Below are 21,436 nucleotides of genomic sequence, written 5' to 3' on the forward strand. Positions count from 1 at the left end.
AGTACATATTCTCTCCCTTTTCCTCATCTCCTTCACACTCTGAATGAGGGTATCTGTTGTGATTTCAATATCCCAGCACTGGAGAGAGGGGATGAAGTGGCAGTGGCACTGTGGAGCTGGAATTGGTAGGGTTCGGCCGGATCACACGTAGCACGATGCTATTGGTGTTTAGTGATGTTGGTATCCCATACATTTAAAATTTCACTACTTACACAGTACTAGTATGTCACTCAACACATCTCTATCTGGAGGCAGACTCATTTCTTTTTAAAGTCCTCTCTTCAAAGTCAAACATCAGTATCCTTCATTTTTTATACTATTCACTCCTAACACACATCTATTCTTGTTAACGAGGAAGAAATATGTAAATCAGGAGAAAAGAGGAACTTGGATAAATCCATGAAACTACTTAACAGGTGGGCTCTAGTTTAGTCTGACTATGAGCAAGTTTTGCGCAGGAATGTAGTCTGGTCCCAGATATGACGTCTTCCTTAGCACTGTCGGAGATTCATATTTTCTACTTTTCTCCCACTATCCTGGGAAGCAGCTGTGGCTCACAGCTGTAGTTCTTGTTGTGAAGGTAGCACACAGAGTCTAGCTGACCCTGTGAACTTCAAGCCAATAGATCATGATAAAATTACACAGTGGAACTTGCCAGAAATAGTAGGCTTCAATTAAAAAAAACATATAGCACACTTCGCAAAACTTAACAGCTCAAATTATTGTTCATAGATACACACTGCTACTTTACTGACCACTGATATAATTCACATCTTTTTGGCTCACGCGTATTTTGCAAATATACACACCTGTACTATAAGGTTATCACAGTCTTGATGTTTTCTCGGGTCTTCTCCCAGTACTGAAAGATGCATGCATGCACATAATGTGGCATACACTTAGATATATGTCACCAACAACAAATATATCCCACTGAAGAACAATACTGCAAACAAGCTTTTATCCCAACTCTCCTACATCTGTTAACGCAGAATGTGAGAGAAGACATTTTGAGTTGCTCAGATTTCTCCAGCTTTTTTTATTCAGAAACCTTCATATGACATAGCAGTATCAGGTCCCTTCTTGACAGAGTATCAGGTTGACTCATATCAAGTTAAACACTTCTTCAGGTTAAGAACAAAATACCCTGACATGCTGCCACATAGAGTGGCAAATTCCCCAGATTATAAAACATCTGTTGAAAAGCAGCTCCCTATCTGAGGCACAAGGGTTACATTTCTACGCCTCTTATTCTCTTGCTTCTTCCTCTGCATATACTACACAGTTCTCTGCAGTTTGGTCTCTGGTATTGCAGGTTCTACAGCCCTTCCAAGCTAACCTAGCATCTCAAATTTATACAATACCAGAATATACATTTTTGGGCTTAACTCACTTTTCAAAAAAGTCTTGCTATAAGAGCAAGTGAAAGGAAGGATAATTTCTTATAGAGAAAAGCTTTTACGGAAATACTACACACTCTGCTGCGTTAAGGTTTCTGAGAGGAGGAAAGGTGACAGGGTTTTCATCTATGTCAGTGCTCTCTATTTAAGACTAGCAATTACGATGCAATCTCTCTTCTGTACAGGTCTTTTGTGAACTAGCATTCGGCTCATTTGTCTAAACGATCAAATAAAGCACATTATGACTCAATCAATTGCAACTGCCATAAAAATAGCGCTCATACCTACGCTCATTTGCTGCAAGCAGATGGTTGTTTGCTTTTCTGTCCTTTTACGTTGCAGTCTTGTTCCCTTTGATCCTCTCTTTGTAGAGAGTGACATGCTGGGAGGTCAGCTTTCTGACAAGGTCATCTGCCTTCAGAGTATGAAGAGAACTGCACGGAAAGTGGGTTGGGCTATATTTAGAGTTTGGTCCAACTCCGTGCCAAGGTCCCCCCACTGTCTCTCTCTTGCAGCACCGTCTCAGGTCTATTTTTGCAGATTCTCAGCCCACAGAACACATGAGGAGAGGAAAGTCGCTCTGAGCTACTACTGGATCGAGGTTTTTTGCAATTTGCTAAAACCAAGTGGATCAGGAGCTTAGATGAGGACTCCTTAATTCTCTCACCCTTCTAGTATTTATTTTTCTTTATTCAAGTGGATTTTCCCTTTTCAAGTGGATAAGGAGAGGAAACTGTTTGCCTGGGATACAGCAAAAAAGAGTCTCCTGAGCTAAGGTAAGCTTGCTTCATTTTTGTATTGTCATCACAATTAAAGAGCAATTGATGATGACTTGGATCAGATATGCTTTTTCTGCTAGACCAGTTCTGCATGTCAGTATTAAGAGGTTTTTTTTGAATAATGAAATTCTTAGTTTCAAAGCATCAATTTTCGTTATCACTGTCTAAAGGAAATGGGAAAAATAAAAGGATATCAGCATGTGCAATAGAATATACATTATCTGATTTTACCTGTTTAAATTAATGTAAAAAGCACATAGCCATGCCAATGGACTGCATCATTCTGAAAGTAAGAGGAAAAACAGATGTGTGACTACATGCATGATGATTACATACATAGGTGTGCACTTAGATGTGCTGAGTGATGTTTTATCCACATTATTTTGTACAATATGAGAAAGTATGGCTTCAGGTTTGCAATATAAAGCTTGCTGCAAATAGCACAGATATATTAAAAAAAAATAATAGATGAACACATGCTCAAATCCCTTTACAGTTCCGAAGAAGTTGCTTGGCTTCAACCGGAGTACAGGCAGGATTAAAGATCATATTGAATTTGGTCTCCTTTCCACTGGTCCTGCATTGCTTGTCCTTTTAAAAACACATATGGCTGAACAGTGTTCCTCAGCACCATTTTAAACTGTTGTGATTCTTAAGGGAAAAAAAAACCTGGACAGAGTACAGCATTGCATGCCTGACCGTAAGGAGATCCTAACACACTTCAGGTCACATGGACATCAGGATACTGTGGTGTGACTCCAACGTGAGGAGATTGTTATCATGTAAAGACACTCTGGAGCCATGGATTTAGCACTAGCGCACACACACAGTCTAATACAACAGGACCGTAGCAAACACACAGGAATGGTAACCTGAAGAAATAGTGTAGAAATGTTCACTTGACCCAAAGGCCCAAATACCAGTGTGACAGCACCAAAAAGTTCTTTGTAACGTAAAGACTACATAAAGGTCTTAGCAGAACCATCTGAGGCAAGGCAGATGGGTTCTGGAATAATAATAAGCAAAGGGCAGGAGAGGTCACTAAGTCACTGGGAGTTCATCTAAGCCACAATGACTGGGTAAATTCCTGTACTTATTTCAGGTTGTCTTTTCTTAATATACCTGGCTGAACAATATTGCTGGTTAAGGCTGAAAAAGTGAAAGATTACAAGGTGGCAAAAGTCTTACCTGTTGAAGGAACTTATGATTTTGGTTACTCTCGACTCTGTATAAGATCATTTCATTGTCCTTCGCTTCTGATTTTTGGTTAGTAATTTATTCTTGGAGTCTTGAGTGTTAAGTTATTTGGAGGATGTAATAAGCACCATTCATTTTACACAAAATACCTTCCTAGCAGTCCTAAGACTCTTTAACAAGTCATAGTTAGGGTAGCATGCCATGGAGCCACCTTGGGCTGTGTGGCATGTGGTAATTCAGATCCATCCAGAAGGTTTATATTGCAAGAACTGGAAGAAGAGTCTGTTGTGGGAGGGTTACTGAAGTACTGCAAATGCATTCATCAAGTTCGTCAGCAACTAAAAGGCTTCAAGGTATAAAAGCAACTAGTGCAACCTAAGATTGGCAACAATCTTTCATTAACAGTTGTTACACACTGACAGAAAAGGGGACAAATGTATCTTTATAAATTTTTTCATGTTCAGGTTTTACCTAAACTTATTGCTTAATGAACCAACTTAGATTTTGTGACACTTTGTGGCACCTGTTCTCCGTTGGCACGTGGGAAGATGTTGTGTCTCCATCAATATCAAAGACATCACGGGTGCAGGGGGTGGCTCAAAAAAAATGCAGTATCGATGTGACTGTAGCTTACAAACACAGCAATCAAAAAGATCCACCCTTGGCAGAAGGCCGGGAGCGCGGCTGCATCTCAGTGGCAGCCAGGGACTGGCTTCTTTTGAAGGGAGGGTCATCTCACCTTCCTCACAAGAACTGAGCCTAAAAGGTCTGTGTCACCCAAACTGGTGGGAGGTTTTTTGGCATATGGATGAGAGGATGACAGCAATGGAAAACAGCAGTATCACTTTGATGATACATACGAGCATGGCATTACTGGAAGAAGTTAGAAAGACGCCCACGAGTTAATAGGCCTCATGTCCTAATGTAGACAAACCTCAATTTGTTTCTAACCTCTTTCCAGTTGAGACAAACTTGCTTGGTAGGATCCTCCTCTTTCTATTCTCTCTTCTCCACTATAAAATTCCAGGACCAGAATGAGCTGGCTTCATCTTTCTAAGGTATGATCTCCAATGGGCACGATGTGCCGATCCTCGTGGAGACCACCATGGAAGAAGGGAAAAAAAAATAAAAGGAAATAAAAAATAAAATTAAAAGGAGGAAGATATATTTTTTTTTCCTCCTCTAGCGCAGGAAAGAAAAACAGAAACCATTTCTATTAGTGAGGCTTAAACGGGGCTGAAATCCACTTTTCTCACTGGAGGTGGGAGGGCACGGCTATATGTGTCAACTGACGTGTCCGAGGTTGTAAAGGAGGAGGAAGAGGAGGCTTGGCTGATGATCTATGCTGCCAGCTGGCCAGGCAAAGCTCCAAGGGGACATTTACAAACTCCTGGCTTTGGCACTGTCACCCTCAGCTGACAGGTGTAAGCAGTGCCAGAGCCAGATGGCTAAATCCAAACAGCGCCAGGGGGATGAGTAAGTCCCACCAGCAGTCAGATCCCTATTACTGCTTAATGTATTTTGCTCCTGCTCGTGAGCTTTCTCTTGGTGCAATCAACCAACAAACGATGCTGGCATTTCCCTCTCTCCCTGCCAAACTGAACTGACAGAAACAAGCTGGGGTTTTGAGGGGAGTCAAAGTATACCTCAAGTCATCCCAAAACAAGTATCTTTAACAAGAGGCCCTGTCAGATGTTACAGCGTCATTGGCACATGGCTCTGTAATCAGCCAGCAAGACCCTGGACCCACCTCCATCCACCACCACCATTGCATAGCTGGTGCTGAAGCCAATGTCCAGGCAGGGACACCCAAAAGGGGACGAAAGAGTTTGAGAAGGGTAAAGGTGGCACCTAGTGGGTCAGTCCAAGAGCACCTAGGTACAGTTCTCTGTGTGTATGCCTGAATGAGGACGGAACATAATATTTGGTATGAAAAGAAGTTGCTCCAGCTGCTGAAGCAGCTCTACCTCTATGTCTACCGAGAAATTATCTTTCAAAACCTTTTGTGACTATTGCCATGACTCCTGAATATACTTTCCAGAAAGAGACCAGAGGATGCTGTTTAGGAAAGAGAGATACTTACAGGCACAGAAAAATCACAAAGCTATAGTTAAACAGTTAATTAAATAATTGTAGTCATTCTGCTAAAAAGTATTTCCCCTTGAGACTTATTGGTAACAGGGAAGTGGAAGGAAATCAAAGTTCATACTCACAACAAGTCACATAGCCCCAAGGTTTGTCTGACCTGCTTTCACAAATCTACCTCCCAAAAATATGAAGGGAAAAAAACCCAGAACTTTTCCATAGGGTGCCCCGCTGCATTTTGCAATCTGTGTACCAGTGGTATATGACATCTTGTTGCAGAAAATGGTCTGCTCTGAGGTGAGGACCAGCCTCAGCAGTCTGCATTATCTTTCAGTCTGACAGAGTGAGACTCACGGAAAGGTCTCCAACACTAAATTTCACATTTTGCATTAGAAAAATACTACTTTTAACTGTGGCAAATTCACTTTTGTCTACTCATAGCACAATAAAGCTTCATGCTCACATCTAAGCAGAATAAAGCACAGAAAAAAAAAATCCACTTGAAGATCTAGAATCATAGAATGGTTAGGGTTGGAAGGGACCTTCAAAGGTCATCTAGTACAACCCCCCTGCAAGGAGCAGGGACATCCCCAACTAGATCAGAGCCTCATCCAGCCTGGCCTTGAAAGTTTCCAGGGATGGGGCTTCCACCACCTCTCTGGGCAACCTGTGCCAGTGTTCTATAACTCGCATCGTAAAAAATTTTTTCCTAATATCCAATCTAAATCTACCCCCCTCTACTTTAAAACCATTACCCCTCATCCTATCACAACAGACCCTGCTGAACAGCCTCTCCCCATCTTTCTTGTAGGCCCCCTTGAGGTACTGGAAGACCGCTATCAGGTCTCCCCGGAGCCTCCTCTTCTGCAGGCTGAACAGCCCCAACTCTCTCAGCCTGTCCTCATAAGAGAGGTGCTCCAGCCCTTTTATCATCTTCATGGCCCTAGGTAGTCTAAGGCCTGCAATATCACACTGCTTTGCAGCTGCAACTCCCAGCTCCAAACTGGTAAAAAAAGCAGGCAGACCACTGCCTGCCACACTTGGTGCCTTACTTCTTGCCCAGACATCTTTGTGGTCCCACTCAGTACAGTTTCACGGGTCTCAGCCCTTCCTTCAGTGATTATTCAGGATTGGTACAAAACCTGTTCATGTGTGATAAGGCCTGCTGTGCACAGCCTCCACACAGAAACAGGAACCTGGGGGCTTCTCAGTGCAGGGGAAGGGGAGGCAGAAGGAGCAGCCCCACCTGACCTCAGACGTTGACCACCAGTGGAACTGAGGACACAGCAGACGCAGCCTGCTTCCCCCGGTCACATCTGCATCTCTCACAGTCTCACGGTCATACAAACGCACATGCCTATGTACACAGTTGTGTACAGACACATTACAAAGCTGCACAGGGTGAGACCCGCTCTCTATCCATTAACAGCAAAACATAGTATTTTAGGCTAAGATGAAGCATCTTCTTCGAAAAATGCATTTCTTTTCTATGGGCTTTCAAGTTGGCTAGATGAAACGGAGAGCAACTATGACAGCTTTGCCTAAAAAAGGAGGATTAGAATGAAATTAAACAACTGAAAGTAGTTTACCTGGAATGTTATAAAACTGTGTGCAGGGGTATGAGACAGCATGTATACACCCAGAGCAGCTGTGGTTATCTGTACTTGAAAATATGCTTTCAGAAGTATTTAAAGACTGAGGACATACAGCTGGCCACCTGCACAGATTGCTTTCCCCTTTTCCTAGAGCTGTTCCCAACTCCAAGTTTAGTGATAGCTACAGAAGTACGCTGAAAACAGACAGAGAGCTCCAGTGGGGCACGCGTTTCTTACGGCAGCAAAGGAGGTATGCGGCACACTCACGGAAAGACCTTGGCTCTCTCAGGGGAGCTCAGCAGGAGCTGGGAGCCTGGGAAAGCACCAGCACAGCAATGGCTCCGCTCTTCTGAAGCAGTTTCCCTCTGAATGGTGTATGCAGGGCTTTCTACCACTCTGTGACATCTGCCAAGGAAAATGATTGTATGCAAGGCTAGACTGAATCAGAACATTTCATTTGAAGAGGAAGGTAGTTAACTTTAAAACAATTCCCCATGAACATCTCACCTACAACATGTGGCATAGTCATGCAGGGAGAAATAGTTAAAACTGGGATTATACAAAACTAACACAAATTTCTTATCTTCCATTACGTAAGTCGAAATTCTTTCAATCGCAGCAAATTCCCAGTGATCGCTACTGGGGCTAAAACACCACAGAAAGTAATCCAACAGCACTGAATTCTTTTGTCTCAAACATCAGACAGTGGAAGTGCATATGCACAGCTGCAAAACTGTAAATTACAATTTTACATAAAATGAAACTTGGACTAAACATAGTCCTGTTAAAATAAATCCTTTAGTACACCAGTCTGTTCCTTAGGCATTGACTTGAACGGGAGAACAGCATCCAATCTCTAGCATGCAAATAACATAAAAAACCCAGTATTTACAACACGGTTGTATTTAGCACAGTACTCATGCAATTTTCTTAACCACTAATAATATTGCAGAAGAATACAAGAGTAAAGGATGAAAAGAATGTAAAATAACCTCCCAAAAAATGACAAATGTTTTAGATACTCTCCCTAAACACACAACTTAAAAATCATGTGCAAAACCCAGTGAAAAATAGGCATTTTACATCAAGTCTTGTCTGTCTTTAAGAATAGTCAATTTAAATAGAAAATGAGTGGCAGCCATTCTTCCTGTCACTATGTTTTATTCTGCTAACATCACGGTTAAAGATGTCATCCAATACACCCTGGTGTGTACCATCGTATGTCTACTCACACAATACCTGCCTAAAAGAGTGGGAAGACAAGGAAATCCCACTTGGGAAGAAAGTGAGGAGGTACAGGACAAGCTTGTCCATACACGAGGAAAAGGAAGGGTTGAGACGATGCATCAGGACTCACGTGCTCAAGCAGATGCTGTTGCTGTGCAGTTTGTCTCATGCAGCCAAGTCAATGGGCTGCATGTTCCTCGCTGTACGTTCACCCATTGACCAGCACTGGCCCACTTAAAACGCGAGATAGCTGAGATTGCGATGGAGTTTCTCGATATAGATAAGTAGACACCAAGAGAGTGAAACTACATGGCCTCTCAACTCTTTTTTTTTTTTTTTGCAAAAGGAAAAGAGACTCTTGAAGGAGAAAAAACCAGAGCATTTGCTCCTCCTCACACCAACTTTCATCCCATCTCCAACTGTCTGAGTTGGACAACATGTAGTTTAATTATAGGTTTCTTGAGTCTTCCCAGAGATTGTCTCCTTAAGTGGGCAAAGAATCTCATTAATCTCTTTCAGAGCACAGATTGTCCTCCATTTTAGACTCTTCTGCCTTAGCACAAACGGGGAACCCCCCCAACAAGTTTGCTCCTCACCAGTAAAACAAAAAGAAGAAATGTCAGGTTTCATCATGCAATGCAGAGTATCGAGTGACCATAGGAGAAGGCACAGCTAGCTTCTTCTCTACTGTCCTTTCCCGTGACAAGTCACTTCAAAAGAGTTGTTAACATTGAAGACATCTTTATTATTAAAAGTGCAAAGCTATGGTATGTACTGAACAGTTTCATACTTCACAATTGTTGAGGATATACTACATACACGAGTCGATATGCAGTGTTTTCTTTGCACTTTGTGTACATACCCACTACACGTGGTCAAAGGAAGGAATTCTAGATTATTTATTTGGACAGAAGTCTGGTGCATGTATGTGCTTTGTTATATGAAAGAGCTTGGGAGTACACATTTCTGCATCTGATAGGGACTGCCTAGCCTTGAGCAAATCACTAGCACTTCTTCTGTTCTCAGTTTGTCTTACTGCAAAAAAACAAGATTCAGAAATATCCCTTACTGGGGTGTTTCGGAGCTTAAATAACATATATAAAGCACTATGGAATTCTTGAAGAAAGTGCTAGAGTAGAATAAAATAATAGTTGTGTGGTGGTTTAGCCCGGATCACCACACAGTTTCTTATTCACCCTGCCCCTACCTAGTGGGACAGGGGAGAGAAATTGTGAAGAAAGGAAAACTTGTGGGTTGAGATAAAAACAGTTTACTGAAAATACTAAAAACTACTAAAAGCTAACAGGATATAAGGATATTAACGTATACAAAATATACAAAATGAACAATGTACAATTTCTCACCACCCGATGTCCAAATGACCGACGCAGCCCGTCCTGAGCAGCGATCACAGGAACAACACCGAGCAGCAAGCAAAGGGGGAGAGCAAGCTAGCAAGGTAGAGGGAACGATGCCAGCAAGCAAGAGAGAAGAAAAAGATGCCAAGGGTGCCCGAACGGATACCCGACAAGAAAAGGAATAACTGAAAATGATGCCCCCTCCCATGGGCAACCCCCACTTATATACTGAGCATGACGTTTATGGCATGGAATACTCTCTTTGGCCAGTTTGGATCAATTATTCTGTCTGTCTTTTGCCCAGCTTCCCGCATCTGCACATTAACGAGACTTGGAAAGCCAGACAGTGTCCTTGGTCTCATTAACAACAACTCGTATCATCAGAATGTTTTTATCAACATTCTTCACACACAAAATCCAAAACACACCAGCTACTGAGAAGAAAATTAACTCCATCCCTGCTGAAACCAGGACAAGTTGTTTACTATATTCAGACAGAAAGGACATGAGGTCCCTTTCTTCAACCTTGAAAAAGCATCAACGTTTTAAAAAATGTTTTTGAGAAGTCAAACCAGTTGCACTCAGACCATTAAGAGAAAAACCAAACTTGGGGCTCACTTTATCAGAGACACACAGCTCAGTGGGATCCCTTTGAATTTGGAGTTACAGTTCTCCAGTCTCAGTATCAACAGCCCCAATCAAAGGCTTCTTTGTCATGTCTTGGCTATTCAGCAGCTTCTGGGAGAGTGTCCTGACATGAAACAAGAGAATGATAAGGGTTAGTCCTATCCAAAGGGTTTCATGACCACATCCAGCTCAAGGACAAACTGATGACAGACTATGTAAAGCTAAGGTCAGAATATATGTGGTATGGGAGAGACAGAAGCAGTGCTTTATCTAGGCCCTGAAATCTCAACTCCGGAGACAGCCTCGTTAAGGCAGATGTCCTCTGGTATCCCGTACGAATTCACACACTGTGAATTCTTCAGTTGAGACCGTGTTGGAAAATGTAGTCTCTTCCCGCTTGATTTACTGCAGAACTGCCGATAAGGAAACCCCGCTGTAGCAGAACACTACCCGCCACACAATAGGAACGAGACAGGCAGTGCATCTGCAGAGGGGAGATCGGCGTCTTAACCAAAGTTACAGAAAACAGCAATTGCAAAATAATCCAAGTCTTACAATATGGAAAACAGCATAGTCCTCAAATCAGAGATACTTTGTCTCTCACTGTTTGTCTTTGGCAGCAGAAACAATGGCCGTATACAACTAATACTATCAAACAGAGCCTAGCATAGCGCAAAACCAAAAAAAAAATTCCTATGTACTGTCATGGTAATTTTATCCTTTTGTTTATTTTTAAAAACTGAACTAACTACTTAGCTCAGCAATGGTCAGGACTGGAAGGCTGCACCAGGACTGTAATGAAGGTAAAACCCTGGGGAGCAATTTTGATTATAGTGAAGGTTTCAGCTGACTACATTTTAATTAATCAGAGCAGTACAGCACTCAATTCCCAGGTATCCCATTTCAACCGGCAGACTAACATGACTTGTTTTAGGGCATTTTTTAACATTGTTCTAATAAATTCTTCAACAGCTCTTTTAAGTCTCAGAGGTAATCTAATTTCTTTTTTATTTTTATTATGGAGGCTTTCAATAGACATGTCAACTATAAATCACTAAAATGATGTGGCTGCAGTATGCCAAAAATAGACTCAGAATTGAAACACCTCTTAATACTTTTATTAATTAAAAGGACAGTGACCAAAAAGAAGGTTTTTTTAATATCAATAAAGCATTTTCATTTAAAATAGGCCTCTATGACAATAAAGACAAGCCACAGTAGCATTCAGTTAAAAAGCTCAGCAGTGAGCCAGCATAATAATATTTGATATCAACCACTATAGGATAAACACATAAGTTGTCAATGACAAGAGAAAAGCAGGATGTCCAGGGTTCAACACACGGTCTAGTGTCTACACTATCTGTATAATCCAGGCTTAAGTGAGCCATGCTTAAGGACTGACAAAACATGCGTAGTCTGAGAAGTATGTGGCAAACAAAGAACCAGATCCCAAAATAAGCAAGTTTTGAGCTAATATATCATTAAGACCCAGGAGAGATGGTGTAATTTATAACTTTACATTCCCAAAGCACATAAATTTTCCTTTGCATTCTTCTCTGCATCCTGAATTCACCAGTGTGTTGCTACTGTATGGAAATGAGAATATTAAACTGCCCAGGACTCTCCTGGTTTCTACCGAGAGGCTGCAGTCCCCAGCATCAGTTAGACGTGACCTGCAGAGCTAGCTGTACACTGCCCCTATCCAGTCACAGGAGTAGATATCACATCTTTCTCCAAGTGGGATGTAAAAACCAGAAAAAGATCCGGACATCACGAAAGGACCAGGGGAAAAACCTGAAGACAGCCATCAAGCAGAGAGGGCTAAACCCAAGAGAAGAGCAGAGCATTTCGCTGAAGCTAGTGGCAGTGGTGGCAGGAAAGGGGATGAGGACAACAGACGTGGAGCTCTAGCTCTGAGCCAGTACACTTCATGTTGATCATGTCAAAAACGCTTAGTTTTCTACAAAAAAAACAACCCTCTCTCCTTCTCAAAGGGATGAGCTGCTGCACCACCTTCTCTGTGTTCAGGAGGCCATGGAGCTGTCCCTTGGTCCCTGCGCAGGGGCATGGTAGAGTGGGTGACTCCTGCTGTCTCAAGGCACTGTCTGTCATCCAGTTGTAGAAACATACTTGCTCCTAGCAGCACCTACCCCTACTAAGGGGTACCAAGCCCTTAGTAGGGTACCCTACATCATTTGGCCAACCGCAGCCCACCTCTGCTTGCTGTCCACTTTTGTTACCTAAATCTTTTGAGAAGATAGGCATCATACTTATGACTTTTCCTATACGTAAGAAAAGGCTGGGGGCAAGAAAGAGTAACTAACTTCACACAGTCCCTTATCTCAGTGTATCCCTAAAGCTGCCAAAACCCAACCCAAAATAAAATAAAATACCAATTAGATTCCTTTTGCAGGGTGCAACAGTTCTGTGTAGGATAAAAAAGGGTAACTCACTCTGTGAAGAAGCAACGAAGCAAATGTTATTTAAGAGAATGATAATGAATTTCCTTTGACAATGGGAAAGGCACAGACCTAAGATCACATCTCTGGCAAGGCACCTAGTTCAGCAATCATCACTTTCCTTTAGTTTCTGCTAACCTAACAGATATTCTATTTCACAGTTGTCACTACCACGAATATTACAGGAATAATTTGCTGCAGTAAATAATCCCAGAATTGGGTAAAGGTAACAGCATTCTCAGGAGCATGTAAAACTATTCCAGGCTGGAAACCGGTCATTTACGTCTAGCAGTAGTTGTTTGTGAAACCAGTGCTTAGAGATTTTGGACTGAAAACCTCAAAGAGGAAAAAGCATCAAATTATTGTCACAGACCAGGGCATAAAACCTGACATTTTGATTTGGAGAGGCAGTTTCTGCACAGATTTGCAAGTCTGAAATATTTTTAATTTTTTTTTTTTTTTCCCCACACTGAGCAACCAACCGAGTACTTAGTTCAGGTTTCAGAAGAGCTCGAGTGATGTATTTAACACTATCTAGGTACACCACCACTTAAACTCCATGCTCAAATCAGAAGGAAAGCTGCAGCTGCTATTGCTCTCCCTGCCTCAGGTTAAGCACCAGGAGTAGGAACCCCCCACCAGGAGCCTGTGAAACCACCAGCACTCACACGCTGCAGCCTCCAGTCATCTAGAATTCCCCTCCTAATTTTCTATTCTTCACTCATGCCTTGTCTTTTAACCGCATCCAAGGATGAGCAAAGGCAAATAATGCGGAGCGCTTCACCTAGGGGTGACCCTAAAAGCCGCTTCAAAACTGCAAGCTTGGGCAGATCCTAGCCAGGATCTCTGAAGGGAGCCCAAAAGAGCTTGAGCCTACAAAGCCTTATCACTCTGAACAATACTCTGGCTGCTAACTGAGTTCCTCAGCAATATCAAGAGGGACTAATGTCCCAGGATTTTTCTACACAGTAGTCATTAAGAAAGTGAAGATAAATTAAAGGAGGGTGGGCAGCTGAAGCATGCCACCCTCTAGCCTAGGTGATCGTGACAGAAGTCAGGTTTTCTTGGCTCGCCTTAAGATTAGAGCCCCAGGAAATACCTTGGCAGGAGGTTTACCCTAAAAAAAAACACGTGGCAGGTAAACCCATGGCTGTGTTAAAAGTCACCCACCTCTAACTGCTAGCCCTGCAGCCACTGAACGCAGGGAGGTGTTTCTGAAAATGGGGAAGAAGAGCTTTTTCTGGGTAGATAATTATTCTGTCTTGCACCAGTAAGAGTACCAGTGTGCCAGTACAGTATCCGTACACAGCACCAGGGCTTTATGAACACGTGCAGTTGTAACGAAGACGTTCATAACTCCAAACTATATCTATTATGAGAACTGCTATCCCAAAGAGGAGAGTGACAAAGAAAATGCTGCCTTAGTGCAAAGGCATTGGTTTTACTGGGTTTGTTTTGTTTTGTTTGTTTTTTGAAAGTAGAGAATCTGTAGATCTTCTCCTTAAATTGCTCACGCGTGTGCTGGGAGTGGAGACTGTGCATTTGAAACAACCGAATCACAAGCACGCCTACCAAGTAAACCTTGAAGGGATGTGGGGGCAACTACATGCACAAGAGTCTTCAAGCTGCCTACACATGGAGCAGCTGTCTCCTGGAAAAATCTATTTTCACTGGAAAAATTCATCCAGCCATTCTGATTGCTTTTAAGAGCAAGAAGAATACAGACAAAAATACAGGGCACTGGGTGGGGGGGAAACACATCTCAGACAAAGCAAGGCATTTTTTGATAGTCCCAGACAGTTTCTGGCCTATTTTAATACCACTTAAGACTGGTAGAAATTTTGTGGAGGAAAATTATTTTTATCTCCACCACTAGAGGAAGATTAAGATCATCTTCATTGCACAGACCGGCCTCCGTAGGGATAGTAATACACAAGGTGCAAGAGATGCAGGTCAAAAGTCTCCAACCTGTGTTCAACACAGAAAGCATTCAAAAGATCAAACAATTCTATTTTTAACCTATAAATTTAAAATGGGAAGCAGAAGTGACTGCAGAGGATTTTAATCCAAAAAAGAGCCACTGTTCCAGTTCACCGGCCAAGACTTCTGTTAGCGTGTAGTTCAGGAAGCTCACAGTACCCTTGTACTCTGCTACACAAGTAGGAAACAGAGTTCCTTCTGCTGTATTCCTGCGTTGAATTATGAGGTCGTTTTTCAAATAGAGTTTTGAAGTGTACAGAGCTAGGAGTTGGACGTGATCAGGAGTCCATAGATCTGTCTGCTGCTTTCAACAGTCGACTACAAGGTGCGAGCAACTTGCCTGCAGAACCAAACAGGAGTCAATCTGAATCTGTTTCAGATGCTTCATCTCATTCCTCTCAGGTGGCCCAAAACAGGCAGCTGCTCCTACTCACAAGGAGTGCTTGCCATGGCATCCCAACAGATTAGGCTCCATTCCCCATGAAGCTATACATTATTAATCTTATCTGAAGCAGACAGTGCTGACGCCCAGCTTCCTCAGTGTCTGGAAAAATACCAGCTGTCTCCAGCTCAGCACAAGTATATAGAGGGAATGTGTGCATGTATTAAGAGAAAATATTTCTTAAAACTTTGCAGGATTCAGAATCCTTCCCCTCTTCAATGCCCAGGTGCAGTAGACTCCTTTTTGTATCTTCTGCTTACAAGGTAACTGTGCCACTTCCTCTCACACAAGGATGTGGCCCAAAGAACCCATTCATTTGGGGTTTTTTTGGGGATGGGTTACTGCAACAGTGCCTTTATCAGACCAACAGAAGGAGATACCCAGATTATGCAGTCAGTGGAAGACACAACAGCACACTGCCCAAAGCACAGGAATGGACCCTGTAAAGAAAATTACTGTACTCAACAATTCCTTAGCTTTGCCTCCTAGAAGTCCTTCACGGGCTTGGTTCTAAGGCTCAATAATTACAACCAATAGATATCACATAGTTCCTAGTGTTGTAAACAAGTTGAGGAAGAACTCGTTACCTTGAACTTAAGAACTGGTCCATAAGGGGTACTGGATAAGACTCATATTCATTAGCCCTTCTTAAAAGTGGTCACAATCAACTAGATAGCAAATTACAAAAAAAAAAAAAAGGAAGAAAAGGATCTTTACTGATTTACAGATCTTTCAAAGTCTCTAACAATCTCAAAGACGTTTTAATGGTTGTGTAGACATGGCGTATACTGGTGCAAGACAAACACATGTCTTGACAGGTGTATTAAGCCCTTAAAAACCAAAGAACACAAAGCACTGTAGCAAATATTGCAACAGAAACTTGTTTCTTGGACCAGTTTTGAATTTCAGGATGCAGTTCAGCAGAATGCAGTGAGTTGGTTTATGAACAGTCACATTTAGACACACATAACTTGCATATCCCATTCTCTCTGGAAAAATAGGATTCTACTGTGGCAACATTACATGAGGAAGTGCTATTTTTAAATAAAAGCCTTTCACTCTCGAGTAAAATGATTTCCATACAGTTTTTGATCCCTTAAACTAGGCACCAAGACTTCGCTAGCAAGTGGGAAAGTGTTCTACAATCTGAAGTGTTACAGCCAAGCTGATGAAAGATCATTCAAACAACCTAAATGCTTCACACGCAGTCATTTTTACTGTAGAAATCGACACACCATATTCAGGTCTAATAAAACCACATTATTTGTTATTATGGAAAATACACTAATTCTACTCAATATTTCCTTCAGGTTTACAGAACTAATAAATCCAGATTTGTGTCATTAATCTCTACAATTAACATCTGACTACCAGCAAGAGTGCAGTAGGTGGTGACTAAAGCAATAGAAATGCTCCATAATACAGATGTTACTGCCTTTGTATGGGGAAGCACCTTGTGGGAAACAAATATTAGCTTCAAAGATCCAGTTCATTTTACAGAGTTGGGCTCTCCGATGAAAGATGAATTTGGAGCATGTTAGTGTAATAACATGCACCCAAGATTTTATTTCTTAAAAAAATTCAGTAATTATAATGAAACACCATGGTTGAATAGTATTACCCTCACCCACTTACATCATCGAAACAAGATGACATCATTACTTTTATTTTCTAAAGGTTTTTTTTTTTTTTGGCAAAGCAAGTTGTTTGTTCTCTCAGGTACTGTTTAGAAAGCAAGATTAGTAGATTAAGCCATTTACCTCCTCAAGTATTGTGCTTTTTACATTGCCATATTTACCACAGATTCAGGCATGGCAAACAAAAACGTCTTAAACCTGTGACTGCCTCAGAGCTGTTTGACAGGCCTCTTTATGCCTCTTGGAGTAGGCCGATAGTTTTGTAGCATGAAGTCCCAGGCTTAATCCTAAGTATAAAGTACTTCAAAAAACAAAGATTTCCAAGTAAAAGGCTGAAACATACTACACATCCACACTTAAATACCACAAGGCAAACCTATTCAAATGTATTTACCTGGCAAGTACGTACAAGGGCGTTTGACCATATCTGAAGTAATCCTGTTTATCATTGTAGCAAATGAAGACTAGATAAGCATGTATCTCACCAAATTAGCTATAGCCTATAGGCTTCCCCACACTCATATCCGGGTTTGACCCTTAGAGTCATCTGTGTATTTATATTAAGATACATTCACTAAGCCTTCATCACAAGGCAATAACAATTAGTTTCCTCCATTACCCGATTTCCAGTTAATCAGTGGTCTTAAGACTCTGATGTCTCACATACTAATGTAGAGAGTTGGAGCCAAGATCTGCCTGTTTATATAGGACAGAAAGCAAGTCAAATATAGACTACTAGAGTTTGATTTTAATTACATTAGACACAGTATTTGTCCAAGCAAAAACACAAGGGAAGTATATTAAAAAACAAAACAAAATAAACTCCCCAAAACTTGGCTGTCTAAAGAAAATTATGGTTGCATCTCTCATGTTACAAATGTTGATGGAAGAGTTCAGAGTTGCTGCCAATGTTATTGTCATCCTGAATATGTACTGGATGTTCAGACACGGGTCACAAGATTTAAAGAATAAAACAACATTTAGTTTTGTATAGAACTGTTACTTCATGTAAAATTAAACAAGTTGTTTGCTTTTTTGTTGTTTTGTTTTGTTAAAACCAACCACCATTCAGCATGTGTTTAGAAGAATACACATATTTCAGGAGTCTTTTAATCAATCATAGCAATTTGTAAACTAATTTAAAAAATAAATATTTAGAGGTCATGTAAGCAATGAACTCAAAGAATGGCTTAGATCCAGGCATTGTGTAGACTGAATGATGTGATCCTGCAGACATTTTTCTGCCCATGTGGTGCCATCAAAGAATTTTGAGGTTTGGTTTTTTTTTGTTTTTTTTTTTAACAACATGACAAAAATTAAGGAAGGAAAGAAAGGGACATACGAGGAACTGAGAACTGTGAAATGAGACAGGGGTAATGCAAAAAGGGTCATATCCCACCACTCAAACACGAGCCAGCAGAAGGGAAGGAATGCGGTAAGAAGAAAGGTCAGAGCTGGAATGGCGGCCAGGTCTTTTCTTGGAAAGAGCTTAAGAATGAAATTAAAACAAAAAACAACCCTCACACTTCTCCTCAGATATCAGTTACTCTCTACACTCTCTTCTTCTCACTAGTTTGGATAAGACTTTTACTAGACAACCTTTTTTAATTACCCACTTGGGCCCTGAGGTGCTTGAGGAAAGCCCTGAGGGCTCAGTTCTCACCCCAGTATTAAGTGTGGTTGGCAAAATACTCTGCTCCACTAATTACCTTTCCTTGATCAAAGAACTTCCTAGGGGTCAACAAAAAGGTGAAGGAGAAACTATCTCCCATTTCAGACCACAAGGACAACTCTTCAGGAAAGTGCTGCCTCTGCTTCAGTTCAGCAAGAGTACAAGAGACTGAGGTACCTTCTTCTGATTTCGACAGCCATGCAAAAGACCTTCTTCCCCTGCCTTGCCACCAACCATGCCAGGTCTCTGTAGCAATTTGCAGCAAAATACTTCATTTGGCTACCATGCTAAATTAGTTGCAGATGCTTCTGTAGTAAATCTTTCCTCAGTCGCGTGCTTCAGAAAAAAAAATGAACTGGAAAAGTCTGCTTCATAGGCTTTATATCAGCCACAAAAAAACCTGCATGAAACAGTGAGGTCAAGCCCAAAGCCCCCTGGAGAATTCTTTAGCACCACTATCGCATCCCACTTTTCCAATTTCATCCACTCAGCTGAAAGGATGCTTAAAACCAGCATTTCTGGGGACAAAGAATATCTCATTTCATTCTTCTCTCATTATTGAAGTGTGGCTGAAACCTTCTATTCTCAGAACAGCCAAAAATAAATGCTGGTACATGTAGGGAAATTTTAGCCTCAGAAGTGGAATTTCTCAGAAGAACTGTTGAGCAGCTGAAGATGTGGAAAGGGACACTATTACTTGGTCCCAGCTACAGCAGTTGCTAACGTAAGTATATGGGCCTTCTTTAAAGTCCATTTGCACAAAAGGAGGTGAGTTTGTTAGTAAATAGCAGTGATTTATCACCACACCCATAAACCTCTCTTCCTACAACTGCCATACACCTGAATACTGTCCACGAAAGAAGAACCCATGCTCAAGCTGAATGCCATCTAAGGCCTTCCTGTAAACTCGAGCTCTGCTTCAGACCCCAAGATGCCATTTCTTGACCATGTGACATGGGCCATTGTGCTGGAAGTCTGTTTCTGGGAAATGCCACTGCACTTCCACTCCTGACTCTTCTCCTTTCTCAGGTTTACCTCTAGAGCTGAAAAGCTTGTTTGGTGCTCCAACTCATCTATACTGCAAATCAGAATGTTAAACATAAAACCCTTAGTACTTCATTTTGGGTTTAAGGCTGAGATTGAGAATCTCGTAAAACCCAGGATGTCCATAGCTTAAAACTACAAATTACAGCCCTTTTCCTACCACCTCTGTGTTCATAACAAAAAAAAATAAAATACTACAAAGCTTGTCATAAAAAGACTTCTGTACAAGTAGAGTGAGATGATTTTCCTCAAATCACACACCAATTTAACGGCAAAACCAGGAACAGTGTAGAAATCTCACTGACATGGTAAAATGCCAGTAAGTCCATGCGTGGCTTTTCTGCATATTTATGGTACATGTGTCTACATCTACTTATTTTTCACATGCTGATTACACAAGATTGAACTATGCTTTTACCACACTTGGGAAGCGTTACACGTAACGGCTCATTATTTTCACTGAGTGAATTACCATCAGAGTAGGAAACATATCTTTGAATAACTGTAGTTCAATTAAAATCCCAAGCCTTTATGCTTGCACTTACCCTACTTCTCTTATGGCTACTAGAAATATTCCTATATTTCTCTTCTTCTGAAAACTCCTTGTGGTTAAATAGGACAAATCTTTCTCCCTCACCTTACTACTTGTAAGGTAGCCTCTCCAAGTGCCCACTCCTCTGAACTCCATGAGGATAAGTTTGAGTGACAAGTTAGACACATAAAAAAAAAAAAGAAAAAGAAAGCCATCAAGCATCTCCTATAGTGTTAGTGGCACATGGGCAGGGAAGCTCAAACAGGCAGGGAAAAAGATGCTGCTGCACTCCTCCTTCTCCCTGCCTTGCACGTGCAAGATTCCTGTTTCTCAGGACACTGTCAGCAACTTCATGTTCCACACAGAGCCCACAGTGCGGCTCCCACTGCCCACCCCCTTTGCTTTGCTTCTTAGGGAAATGGGGCTTATGTATGACCACCACAGCATCTGTGTGTGTACGTCTATGTCTGTGTGCTGATCCCACAGTTTTTGTCTTGGCCCACACTCATTGCGCCCAGGTTTGACAAAGAGAAAATGGAGAAAGCAAATTCTTGCCAGTTCTTACAAGTTTTGTGAAAACAGGCAGGGAGGCGATTCTATAATTATCCAAGCGGAAGGCGAGGCTGGCACGTGCGATCCCACAGAGAGGGGAGCATCCCAGCAAATTCCTCAACCATGGGAAAAGTTTCAGCTGAGACTCACAGTCAACCGCTGGACAAAAATTTATAGAAAAGTAAGCATGTTCAACCCCAGTGCTCAGAAAACTACTCGTCTGGCTAGGCAGGCACTGTAAACCAGTCATTTGAATGATTTATTCTATTCTTTCTTCTAAGAAATCCTTCCCAGCACTGGAACAGGAGGGAACAAACTTGTGGGTGACACACATATTTGCTAGCACAGAAAGGATTTTTATAAAAGCAGATTTCATGTTTTCCAAATTAAGAAAAAAAGCCAGTGACAGCATCTGGCAAGGGATCCTGTTTGTTTCTAAGCCTGTCTTTTCAAACACTTTTCATGCATGTACTTTCAAACACAGAAAAGCACCTTCTGAAATAAGCACCAGGGTAGAGCCAACATACATGTTTTGGGGTAGCTGACTTTATTTCCTCAAGGTTTGTATATCAGAGTAGAGATACCTATTATGAATATTTTGATCACACATGCCCAACCAGCACTGGCCGTGGCTGCTTAAGTAAGAGAAGAAAGGGGAAGACTGACCCCTATGACCAAACCTATTCAAGTCTTATCCCTTAGTTGCCTGTGCCCAGTTCAGCTGCAACAAACCAACCTGGCAATGACCCTTTACTCACGCTGTTTACCACTAACCTTGATCCAAGGCGGTCACCGAGCAAACGCAAGGCACTCACCTGGCAGATCTGCAGGCACTTGTGGGAAGCAGGCA

General features: G+C 41.7%; 2 protein-coding genes across 5 annotated transcripts in view; one reads left to right on the forward strand and one right to left on the reverse strand.

Annotated features, from left to right (window-relative positions):
• The window catches only part of CMSS1 (cms1 ribosomal small subunit homolog), a 250,671-nt gene that overhangs the window by 26,528 nt on the left and 202,707 nt on the right, over window positions 1–21,436 (reverse strand). The window contains exon 1 of one of the 3 annotated variants that reach the window (XM_010116779.2): window positions 1,685–1,779. The exons of the other annotated variants lie outside the window; for them this stretch is intronic. Within the exon in view, the coding sequence (XP_010115081.2) occupies window positions 1,685–1,694 (10 nt within the window). The 5' untranslated portion in view covers window positions 1,695–1,779. Of the gene's footprint in view, window positions 1–1,684; window positions 1,780–21,436 lie in introns of those variants that run through there. 3 annotated transcript variants of the gene reach the window in all.
• Window positions 1,981–21,436, forward strand: part of FILIP1L (filamin A interacting protein 1 like) — a 220,060-nt gene continuing 200,604 nt past the window's right edge. For both annotated transcript variants that reach the window (XM_086761817.1, XM_086761799.1), the window contains exon 1: window positions 1,981–2,176. The gene's annotated coding sequence lies outside the window, so the exon portion shown is untranslated. The remainder of the gene's footprint in view (window positions 2,177–21,436) is intronic.

This window comes from Chlamydotis macqueenii, chromosome 1 (genome assembly GCF_036417535.1).
Source record: "Chlamydotis macqueenii isolate bChlMac1 chromosome 1, bChlMac1.mat, whole genome shotgun sequence".
Classification (NCBI taxonomy): Eukaryota; Metazoa; Chordata; class Aves; order Otidiformes; family Otididae; genus Chlamydotis; species Chlamydotis macqueenii.